We start from the raw sequence: 13,005 nt of genomic DNA, 5'->3' as shown, positions 1-13,005 counted from the left end.
TAATATATTCGCCACTACTGTATATATAATATTTGTCATAACCAGGCATGGGCAAAGTCTTAGCAGGTGCTAAAAGAGCGTAAGTTATCGTATACGTCAGTGGTCGGCACTGCTTGGCACAATTGTGTCGTAGTCGACGCGCAACATATGGCACGTCCCGCTCACAGGTCGCCGTCCCGCCGGTCCACTGGGCTCAGCAATGTGGTGGCTACTTTACAGCAACTGCAAAGACTACTAGGCTAATTACTCGCCTAGGGGGGCCGGGATGTCTAAATGAGTCATAGCTCCCTCAACCAAACACACCATCACACCACATTTTTACTCCACCACACAACACTGACACGGCGCATTCACCACACTCCCCACATTATCACATCACCACTCAACATCCACATCACTATACCACGCCTACACCACACATGAGGACACCACCCCAAAAGGAACAAAAAAGAAGGGGGAGCGATCGCGCTGATTGCCTTTTTTGCCTTGTTAGGTCAAGGCAAGATCGCTCACAGACAGTCTGTCGCCGACAGTTTCGTTAAAGACACATCCTGCCGTCCGTGGTCGCAATTTATTCGCAATACACCTAGAGTTTTTTATACTTCCCCGTTCTATACTTACATTTGTTATATACTTACCTTTGTTATATACTTACCTTTTTTATATACTTACCCTTTTTATACCTTATCACCCGTGAAATAAACCGAGTTCGTAAACTTTTAAAACTTGATTCGTTGTTAATCACTTTCGGTTATTAATCACAATGTGAATACGGTGAAAAGAAATACATGGTCTTTCGAGCCTCACAGAAACGCACCTTAAAATTTAAACATAGAAGTGTTGTGACTAAAATGCATATGTGACAAGTGACGATTTTCAAAAGAAAATATAATTATTACCCAAAATTAAAGTGCCGCAAATTAATACAAATACAATTAAGAAAAATTCAAGTTAAAAAAACGGTACACAAAACCTGCAGTGCGGTAAAAATACACATACAAAAAGTATCGAAAAGTACGCTTGATACATAATTTAAAATAAAATCCAAAAAAAGAGAACCAACAACAAAAACGAATACATAAGCGACCAAGAAAAGAAAGTGCAGTGACAAAAACAGTGAAAATTGTAAATAAATAAATGAAAATTATTAATAATTACAAAGGAAATAAAGATATACAGACATAACAACCAAGTGCATTTTGGAAAAAACAAAAAAACCGGGCGCGAAGAAAAAAAACCCAATCGGTCGCGTAATTCAAAACAAAAAGAAGAATAAAGTAATAAAACAAAAAGCAACAAACCAACATATGGGAAACAAATAAGAAAATCAGAATAAAAACTATCTTCGAAAAGGAGGGAACACTAAACACAGGAACATAGAAGGCGACAGAAATAAAAAATAGGCCAAAACTACAAAAACTGATAATACATAAAGATCCCCAAAAAATCCCCTTGAGGGCGGTTTAAGTAAGTGCATCGTTTCCATTTATTTATTATTATTAGTATGTAAATATGTATGTATAATAAAAAAAAGTGGTTTTGGAAAAGTTAAATAGAACTTTAAACGGTAACAAAAAAAACGGGTACTAAACGTTAAAATACGGTCTATCGAAATACCGATATCAAAAAATTACAGTTTGGTTGCAAATATCCATATCTGTCTGTATATATACACATATATAGTTAGCAACAATAACATTTAAAGCAATCAAAAGACACGCGCATCCGTTCTACTAGCAAAAGTGCTGACGATACGTTTAGCGCAGTGTAGCGTGATTCTCTGGAAATCCAGCGGAACGTGGGAACCGGCGCCAGCAGAACTGCAAGCGCATTAAGTTACCATAAGAATTATAAAATTTGTTAAATTTAGAGTTAAGCGAGCGGTTGAACAATAAAGGTCGTAAGACCAGAAAAATAATATAATTTTTACTTTCGACAAGTAAACCCATAAGTGGCGCCCGAGCTAAAATAAGCTCCTACGTCTTGAAGGAAAACAAAAGGCGTTAAGAATCCTTCTTCGGAGAACGTGGAGTGATACTAAAAACAACTGTGCTAGTGTGAGATCAGGCCCCTTGGTAGCAGAGCACAAAGGACGCGTTGGACGCAAGCCAACTCATCAGCACCTATCAACATTAACAAACAACAATATCAAGAGGCAAAGAATGAGAGCCGTTATTGTATTGTAAGTTAAGTGATAATTATTAATTAAGAACATTAAGTGAAACCCAGATTGTGAAATTTTTTTTTTACCAAACTAAAATTGAAATAAAACCTTTAAGCATTAATTTGTAAGTGCAAAAACTGAAACGTTGTTGAAGTAGAAAAGAAACCGATACGTAAAGAGTATTGGTCAGTGAGAAAAAATATAAAACGGGAAATCCCGCCGAATTCAATAATCGTAATCTTCTTACTCACACATACAGAAACAAAGCGCTAGATACGTTTGTGCGAGGATTTAACGGCGACTTGCCTAAACTATTAGGCATGAAGGAACCAATGGATCTGCCCCAAGCATTACACCTGTGCTTGAAGCTTGAAAATCAGAGATTCCGCACACGGTACGCACACAACACCAATACGGATCGTAGAGGGATGCAGCGAAACACCGCACCACCTTTACCTTCAAGAAATTTTCGGAGGCAAGTAAACCAACAAAATTTCTTCCCCGAAATTGCTTACTTACCATGTCCACAACCACAAATTATTTTACAAAATCTTCCTAATCAAAGACCTAATCAGAATTTATATGCACAAACACACTTTAACCAACCGCCTATGCGCCCCCCAAAACCGCCGGTGCCTATGGAGATAGATGAAACTTTGCGCTCGCGCCGCATTAACTATATGAACCGGCCACAAAATAATCAATTATTCGGCAAAAGGCCACCACAGACCACTTCTGAAAGAAATCTCAAGCCACAAAAGGCACAACGCAATTTTCATATAAGTAATACTCCAAGCGCTACTTCGAACACTGGCTCAGAAGATAATCTGAATGATTATTTGGGTGTGGCGGACGATAATATACAGGATGAAGGACAATATTACGAATATAGCGATATTCATTTTTTAGGTTAAAAAGCTCTTCGTTGCCTTACTTTGAATGCCGCACGAAGAGCGGCGAAGTATTCAAATTTTTAATTGACACTGGCTCCAGCCAGAATTATATTCAACCCAATTTAGCAAAAAAAAGTACTAGAAAACAAAGATATATTTTTAGCGAAAACTATTGCTGGTGATATAGAAATAAAACACCGTGTGGTGATTTTACAGCTTTTTAATCAAACAGAAACTTTAATTTTCATGGCATTTTGGGCTATGATAGCTTTCGGCAGCTAGATGCTGTAATTAACACATGCTGTACATTATTACATGCTGTAATTAAAATATTAATTAAAGAATTAAAAACAGATGAGGTAAATGCTTTCAAAATACACGATGACAACATTACTCCCCATCAAAAAATAGCTCTACAGAAATTGGTTACAGAGCATCCTAACTTATTTTCAGAACCGGATGAACGGTTAACTTATACTACCAAAGTAGTGGGAGAGATCAAAACGTCATCCGATTCTCCAATATATAGTAAGTTTTATCCATATCATCGCTTAGAGGCGAAGTAGAGGAACAGGTGGAAAAACTACTAAACGATGGCATTATAAGACCATCCAGATCCCCCTATAATTCCCCTGTGTGGATCGTGGCAAAAAAGCCCGATTCCAGTGGAAATAAACAGACAGTATAGGTTGGTGATCGATTATAGAAAATTAAAGAATAAGAAAAAACGGAATTTTCGGTGAATAATGGGAAGTTCGAGTTTACTCGGCTACCATTTTGGCTGAAAAATGCGCCTGCCATTTTCCAGCGTACACTTGACGATATCCTCCATGAACATATAGGCAAGATTTGCTATGTGTATATAGATGATATCATAACATTCGGAAAATCTGAAGAAGAACACTAACAGAATCTTCGAAAAGTTTTCGAAACTTTAGAGGAAGCAAATATGAAGATTCAACTGGACAAATGTCCGGATGAGGTAATTTTATCTTTTCCAAATTACAATAACGATTTTGAGCTCACAACTGATGCCTCAAATTTTGCACATGGTGCCGTTCTTTCCCAAAGTGGAAAAAATATTTCTTTTATTTCTCGAAGTCTAAGTAAGGCAGAGGAACATTACGCCGCAAACGAGAAGGAAATGCTAGCCATTGTCTGGGCATTATCCACTCTACGGAATTTTTTGTACGGGCACGCTAAGGTCAAAATCTTTACAGACCATCAGCCTCTAACTTTTGCTTTAAGCAACAAAAATACAAGTAGTAAAATGAAACGATGGAAGGCAGAACTAGAAGAGTATAATCACGAAATATTTCATAAAACTGGTCGAACTAACGTTGTCGCTGATGCACTATCAAGAATTACAGCACAGCAACAAATAAATTCAATGTCGGTTATGACGCATAGCGATGACAGTTCAGGTCAAAACTTGATTCAATTCGTGGATTTACCTATCAACGTTTTCAAAAATCACCGTCACACTGTAACAGAAATAGAATTTTCCGAGGAGACAATCATATCTTTATTGAAAAAATATTTAAACCCTTCAGTAATAAATGGGATCAGAGCTCCCGAACCAATAATGGGAATAATACAAGAAGTTTTTTCAATCCACTTCAATAAATATCCTATTAGGTTTGCACGAAGAAAGGTAGAAGATGTATTAGAAGAACAAAGGCAGGAAGAAATTATCATAGAAACACACAGAAGAGCTCATCGTAATGGTAGAGAGAATAAATCTCATATACTAGAGAAATATTTTATCACCAGCATGAATAACAAAATAAATAAAATAGTCAAACAATGTGTAAAACAAATAAGTACGATAGACACCCTAATAAGCCCGTCTTAAAAGAGATACCTATCCCCTCATATGCAGGACATATAGTGCATATAGATATTTACAAAACGGAAGGCAATCTCGTGCTCACTGCTGTCGATAATTTCTCAAAATATGCGCAGGTAAAACCAATAAAATCAAAAGCTACTCAAGACATAAAAGAACCTCTAAGGGAACTTCTCTTTCAGTTTGGAGTACCCAAAACCGTAATTTTTGATAACGAAAGGACATTCAATTCAGCGCCTATTACTTTTATTTTGGAAGACATACTAAACATTTAAATTTTCAAATCCCCGCCATATAAAAGTGCAGTGAATGGCCAAATCGAGAGATTCCATTCTACACTTTCCGAGATTATGCGTTGTTTAAAAGCCGAAAATCGAGATCAATCATTTGCACATCTTTTAGGCAGAGCTGTCTATGAATATAATTACTCACAGCACAATTAATAATAGACCAATAGAAATTTTTTTCGGTCGTACGGTAAGCACAGACCCCGAACAATTCGAAAAAGTTAGATTAGATAATATCCAAAGAATAAAAGATAAACAACAACAAGATCGTAAAAATCACAATAGCAAATTACAACCAATTATTGATTATAATCCAGGAGAAACGATTTACGTGAAGGTCCACAATAGGTTAGAAACTAAAATCTCACCTAGGTATAAAAAAGAAGTAGTTAAGGAAAACAGGTCGACTACGGTACAGACCGAGTCAAATAGGGTAGTTTATAAGAGTAATATTAAAAGGTAAGGATTAAAATTAAATAAAACAGACGCATTTTCTAAATTTTTCCTTTCTGCAGACTAACGCTTACAGCGACAACAATGGCTCTGACCGACTTCCAAATTACAGACTTCTCAACAGCTCATATAATTACAATAAGCAAAGGACTGAACAAAATACAAGACGGAACGTTTAAACTAATACACCTTATCAGCGTTGAACTGTACGAACAATTTTTGGCAGAGGTAAGTCAATTCACGGACAAAAACATACGGACAAACAGTATATTTTACTCAACTTTAAAACAAGAAATAGAACAGACTAAAGACTATTAAACCATCAGGTAGAAAAATTAGAAGATCAATTAACATGATGTACAGCATGGAAATATTTAGCTGGAACCCCAGATCACGACGATTTTGCTGCATTAGAATACGACACAAAACAATTAAACGACAATAACAATAAACAATTTCTAGTAAATCATGCACTAACAGAACGTATGAATAACCTCACAGTAATTACGGACAAACTAACAAACGCAATAACAAAAGACAGCTACTTCTACGACGAACTAGTAATAAGTATTCAAAATAGATTACGTTTAGTTAAGGAAGAAATTGTAAACGTTAGATATGCCATCCAATGGGCAAAATTAAAACTAGTAATTAGCATTTGATTGAACAAGAAAGAATTAGAATAAACTCTTAAAACACTAGAAGAGGAAAAGATGCCTTTTTCATCAACTGAAGAAGCCTTAAGTTTTGCAGAGACAAGCGTCCTTTATTATTCAACAATGTTAGCGAATATCGTAAAAATACCAATTGCGGAAAAAGAAACTTATGAAAATATTTTAATTAAACCTGTTAAGAGAAATAATACGATTATAAATATTGTTTTCAATAATATTATTAAGAATGAAAATAATATACTTGGAATAAATAGCGAGTGTAAGACAATAAATTCTATATCTATTTGTAATAAAGACCAAATTGTTAGCCTAGTTAATGAAACCTGCATAACAAAACATCTAAATAGTAAACAAAATCCAACTTGTCAATATAGCAACGCAAATCATGTTAAACCAATAGAAATACTTCAACCTGGACTAATTCTACTAAACAACTTTAATCGTACCGTAAATAGCCTGGAAGAAATGTCTGTTGCAGGCACATTCGTCGTAAAATTCAGCAATCTTACCATAAAAATAAATAACGATTCTTTCTACAATGGCGAAAAGCTTTTAACCGGGGCGTTACCAGTCAGAACACAATTTGCCTCAGCGGAAAAGGAAAGAATAAATCTTTTGTCATTGGAATCAATCCACGAGTTATTCATAGACAACATAAAACGTTTGGACTGCCTTCAGAATAATACGAATACCACTCAAACTTCTGTGGCAATCATAGCTATTCTCACACTAGCAGCTTTTTCAATAATATTCTTCTGCCATAGGAGAAAGAAGATAATCCTGCAAACAAACTTTACATCAGAAACATCGTCCAAGGATAAGGACCTAGCAGTACCAGAAATAGTGCTAAAAACAGCAAACCCCATAACATACTTCAATTTTGACAACTTACCATATTTTTGATCAATTGAAGACAATTGATTTTAAGAAGGGAGGAGTTAGCAACAATAACATTTAAAGCAAACAAAAGACACGCGCATCCGTTCTACTCGCAAAAGTGCTGACGATACGTCTAGCGCTGTGTGGCGTGATTCTCTGGAAATCCAGCGGAACGTCGGAACCGGCGCCAGCAGAACTGCAAGCGCATTAAGTTACCATAAGAATTACAAAATTTGTTAAGTTTAGAGTTAAGCGAGCGGTTGAATAATAAAAGTCGTAAGATCAGAAAAAGAATATAATTTTTACTTTCGACAAGTAAACCCATAACTTATATACATAAATTGAAAATTGTCTTCTGTTTATCCTTGTGTGCGTACATACACACATAAACTAAAGTCAAAAAAAAAAAATTCAAGTATCTACTTGCAATATTTATCCAGCAATACCCCTTCGGTCTCTCTGAGACCGAATAGGATGGCATAAAGCACATAAATAAAAGGCATATCAAAAATCAAGAGAGAAAAAACCAGAAACAAAAGAAAATATAATAATAAACATACATACATATATACATACATTCGAAGATTTTTTATTTTTCCCCTAAAACAGCCACTAAAATAACGCGTGCACTCAATTTGATCTGCCGTTTGTTTTTATTGATCAGATGATCCCCTAATTTCTTTTCCCTTTTTGTTTCTTTCTTTTTATACTCTCGCAACAAAAGTTGCTAAGAGAGTATTATAGTTTTGTCCACATAACCTACTTAGAAAATTGAGCTCAAAAAAGAATATTATGGGGTCTTAGAAGAATATCTCCATTTAGATCACATGGAGGAAGTAGGCCCATGCGAAAAAATAATTAACGGCAAATACAACTCATTCTACTTGCCACATCATGCAGTAGTGAAGCCAGACAAAAAAACAACAAAGGTTAGAGTTGTTTTCAATGCCTCAAGGGTCACTAGCTCGGGGAATTCCCTCAATGATATTTACTTTAAATTAAGAACAGTTACCTTTGGCGTAAACTGTGCCCCATACATAGCCATTCGCACACTACACGAATTGGCAAAGGACAAAAAGTCAGAATTTCCTCTGGCAACACAAGTGTTAAAAACACAAACATATGTGGACGATATCCTGTCTGGAAGCCACAGCCTTCCACAGGCATACGAGTCCTTATCACAAGTTATAAGTGCACTCAGCACCGCAGGGTTCCCCTTAAAAATAATATTAAAAAATATACCAAAAGGCAATTTGTTGGATACTCATTTCCTTATATTCGAAAAGGAAAGTACAACAAAAACACTAGGTATCCAATGGAATGCGATATCTGAACAGTTTTCATACACTACAGAGTCAATATCCGCATTATCCGCCATAACAAAACGACAAGTTCTAGCCTCCGTGGCCAAACTTTTCGACCCCGCAGGATGGCTATCGCCAATTATGATACAAGCGAAAATCCTGATTCAAGAATTATGGCTAGACAGAACCGATTGCGACGAACAAGTGAAACCTCTTCGCTTAGAAAAATGGTCCCAGTTTGCTAATAATCTGAACGACATTTCTCAGATACAAATACCACGGTGGGTACACTATTCCCCCGAATACATGGTCGAACTACACGGCTTCTGTGACGCTTCTGAAAAGGCATATTGCGCCACTATATATGTGCGTACCCAAAGCGATACCGCAACTACAAGTCACCTACTGGTGGCAAAATCAAAAGTTGCTCCTCTAAAAACGCTAAGTCTACCACGACTTGAACTCAGTGACGCACTGCTACTAGCTTAATTAGCTTCCATGGTACAGACCCACTTAAAAATGGGCGAAAAAAAATTGCCGCCAATGCGATACACTGACGCACCAAGACTTACAAAAAGCAAAGGTCGCTCTTATCGCATCAACCCAAACGCGCTACTTCAGCCACGACTTATCATTACTAAGAGAATCGAAGCCGATTGATAAAAGGAGCTCACTCTTAGTATTAAACCCATTTCTAGACACGAAAGGTCTGCTTCGTGCGAATGGTCGGCTTGATAATTCAAGCATTACATATAACGAACGCCATCCCATAATTATACCAGAGAATTCCCCTTTTGCCACATTGTTAATTTATTACATGCACATACTCATGCTTCATGCCGAACATCGTCTCATGCAACAGATGGTTCGCCAAGAGTACTATGTTCCCCGTCTTAAGTCCCAAATCAAGAAGTGCATTTTCATGTGTAAAATATGCACTATGCAGAAGCAGAAAATGCGAACGCAGATTATGGCAGGATGGAGTCATATGTAGGGAGGATTGAGTCATATGTAGAAGTTCACGTAAGTGAGGAAAGTTTCTGACTGTCATTCACTTGGGAGTGGCCAGAAACGATTCTTTTACATGTGGCTCAAGCAGCTCCCGACTTCCGGTCTTAGACCAAGTATCCTCTGGGTAGCCAACAGACATCCGTTTGGAGGCGAGCCAAAGTGAGAAGGCGAAACCCGCTTATGCGGTTGTGCGTAGGGTTCGGGACCCACCACATAAAAACACCCCCCAATGAAAATGAAGAAACAGTCTCGGATGAGAGACGACCACTGCAAACGTTTAAAGGACTACGAATTAAGGGCATGCACCTGGAATGTCCGGACCCTTAATTGGGAAGGTGCATCTGCCCAGCTGGTTGATGTCCTCGTAAGAGTAAAGGCTGACATCACCGCAATCCAAGAAATGCGATGGACGGGACAAGGACGGAAGAAGGTGGGTCCTTGTGACATCTACTACAGCGGATATATAAAGGAGAGCAAATTCGGTGTTGGATTCGTGGTGGGAGAGAGACTCCGTCGTCGAGTCCTGGCGTTCACTCCGGTGGATAAACGTCTAGCCACAATCCGCATCAAAGCGAGGTTCTTCAACATATCGCTGATTTGCGCCCACGCCCCGACGGAAGAGAAGGACGAAGTGATCAAAGATACCTTCTATGACGGACTCGGACCACTATATTGTAGCAGCTAAGATACGCACCCGCCTCTGTGTAGAAAAGCGCAAACGTCAACAAACACAAGGAAGGTTCGACATCGAGAAGCTGCAATCATAACCGACAGCCGAACGACTTTCTACTCGACTTGCACTCCTGCTCTCTGAGGGCACTCATCAGCATCTCGGTATAAGGGAGCTGTGGCAACACGAGCGAGATGGGAAAGATACCGAGAGCTGAAGAGGGAGGCAAGACGCATTTGCAGACAAACAAGGAAGGAGGCTGAAATGCGTGAGTATGAAGAGCTTGACAAGATGGCCGACAGTGGTAATGCTCGAAAATTTTACGAAAAGATCCGGCGCCTAACTGAAGGTTTCAAGACCGGAGCACACTCCTGTAGGACCCCCAGCGGTGATCTAGTTATTGATGACCAGAGTATACTGAGTTTGTGGAGGGAACACTTCGCCAGCTTGCTGAATGGCAGTGAAAGTACAACACCAGGAGATGGTGAACCCGATTCCCCAATCGACGACGATGGAGCAGTTGTTCCATTGCCCGACCGTGAAGAAATTCGAATAGCAATTACCCGCTTGAAGAGCAATAAGGCGGCGGGGCCCGATGGATTACCGGCCGAGCTATTCAAATACGGCGGCGAAGAGCTGATAAGGTGCTTGCATCAGCTTCTTTGCAGAATATGGTCGGAAGAAAGAATGCCTGACGATTGGAATCTCAGTGTGCTCTGCCCAATACACAAAAAGGGAGACCCCACAATTTGCGCCAATTACCGTGGGATAAGCCTCCTTAACATCGCGTATAAGGTTCTGTCGAGCGTATTGTATGAAAGACTAAAGCCCACCATCAACAAACAGATTGGACCTTATCAGGCTTTAGACCTGGAAAATCAACAACAAACCAGATATTCACCATGCGCCAAATTTTGGAGAAGACCCGTGAAAATAGGATCGACACACACCATCTTTTTGTCGACTTTAAAGCTGCTTTCGACAGCACGAAAAGGAGCTGCCTTTATGCCGCGATGTCTGAATTTGGTATCTAATACGGCTGCGTAAGCTGACGTTGAGCAACACCAAAAGCTCCGTCAGGATCGGGAAGGACGCCGTCAGTTCTGCTTTTTCCAGACTGGATAAGGAAGCGAAGCGTATGCGTCTGCTGGTGAACGAGGACAAGACGAAATATCTCCTGTCGTCAAACAAACAGTCAGCGCATTCGCGTCTTGGCTCCCACGCCACTGTTGACAGTCATAACTTTGAAGTTGTAGATAATTTCTCGTCTACCTGGGAACCAGCATTAACAGCAATAACAATGTCAGCCTGGAAATCCAACGCAGAAACACTCTTGCCAACAGTGCTACTATGGACTAGGTAGGCAATTGAAAAGTAAAGTCCTCTCTCGACGAACAAAAATCAAACTCTACAAGTTTCTCATCATTCCCGTCCTACATTACGGTGCAGAAGCGTGGACGATGTCAACATCCGATGAGACGGCAGTAGGAGTTTTCGAGAGAAAGGTTTTGCGGAAGATTTATGGTCCTCAGAACATGGGCAACGGCGAATACCGCAGACGATGGCTCATGTGAATGGATGAAAGTGCTCCAGCTCTGAAAGTATTCGATGCAGTACCCGTTGATGGAAGCCGAGGAAGAGGGAGACCTCCACTCCGATGAAAGGACCAGATGGAGGGGGACCTGGCTTCGCTTGGTATAACCAATTGGCGCCAAACTGCCAGAAGTAGGGATACCTGGCGTGCTGTTTTGGACTCCACACATGGGTGGTTTATGGGAAGCAGCTGTAAAATGCTTCAAATCTCATTTCAAGAAGCTCGCTGGCACTTACAAATTTAATTATGAAGAATTTACGACATTGTTGACAAGAATTGAAGCCGTCCTCAACTCACGGCCTCTCGCAAGATCCATCAGATTTTACAGCCCTCACACCAGGGCATTTTCTTAAGGGGGGGTATGGGATAACGGGCCAAAAAAAAGCGTTTTTGAAGATTTTTTTTTGAGAAAACTACTGAATATTTTTGAATAGTTTTATTATCATATTATTCAGTGACATTTCAAATATGTTTTACAAAAAATCAGTTTTACAAAATGTCGAAAATCAACGAAGTTGCAGCCACTTGAAGTAGGCACTCAACGGAATTCCGCACATTGCCTTGTCCCGGATATAAGATCGTAGAATCATCTGAAACACATGGGATAAAAAAAAATTAGTTCTTTATAAGTATATCTCCCAGCCAACGGTGCCCTTTTAAAAGAAATTTTTTTTTTTCATTTTTTCAACGGTCGGTAAAGGTAAAAAGTACGTTTTTAGCCCTAAAAATGCGACATTTTGTGGCTGTAAAATCGAATAGAAGCAAAAAATAAATAAAGGGTGATTTTTTAAGAGCTTGATAACTTTTTTAAAAAAAAAAACGCATACAATTTGCAAAATCTCATCGGTTCTTTATTTGAAACGTTAGATTGGTTCATGACATTTACTTTTTGAAGATAATTTTATTTAAATGTTGACCGCGGCTGCGTCTTAGGTGGTCCATTCGGAAAGTCCAATTTTGGGCAACTTTTTCGAGCATTTCGGCCGGAATAGCCCGAATTTCTTCGGAAATGTTGTCTTCCAAAGCTGGAATAGTTGCTGGCTTATTTCTGTAGACTTTAGACTTGACGTAGCCCCACAAAAAATAGTCTAAAGGCGTTAAATCGCATGATCTTGGTGGCCAACTTACGGGTCCATTTCTTGAGATGAATTGTTCTCCGAAGTTTTCCCTCAAAATGGCCATAGAATCGCGAGCTGTGTGGCATGTAGCGCCATCTTGTTGAAACCA

The 13,005-nt window shown here is 38.9% G+C and overlaps 1 protein-coding gene across 7 annotated transcripts in view; it reads left to right on the top strand.

Moving 5' to 3' along the window:
• LOC105220418 (acireductone dioxygenase) overlaps window positions 1-13,005 on the top strand; it is a 137,592-nt gene that overhangs the window by 102,950 nt on the left and 21,637 nt on the right. The window contains exon 3 of one of the 7 annotated variants that reach the window (XM_054228902.1): window positions 46-12,555. The exons of the other annotated variants lie outside the window; for them this stretch is intronic. Within the exon in view, the coding sequence (XP_054084877.1) occupies window positions 8,027-8,992 (966 nt within the window). The 5' untranslated portion in view covers window positions 46-8,026 and the 3' untranslated portion in view covers window positions 8,993-12,555. Of the gene's footprint in view, window positions 1-45; window positions 12,556-13,005 lie in introns of those variants that run through there. 7 annotated transcript variants of the gene reach the window in all.

Source organism: Zeugodacus cucurbitae, chromosome 4, assembly GCF_028554725.1.
Source record: "Zeugodacus cucurbitae isolate PBARC_wt_2022May chromosome 4, idZeuCucr1.2, whole genome shotgun sequence".
Taxonomy (NCBI): Eukaryota; Metazoa; Arthropoda; class Insecta; order Diptera; family Tephritidae; genus Zeugodacus; species Zeugodacus cucurbitae.
This window is presented reverse-complemented; position numbering and strand designations above follow the sequence as displayed.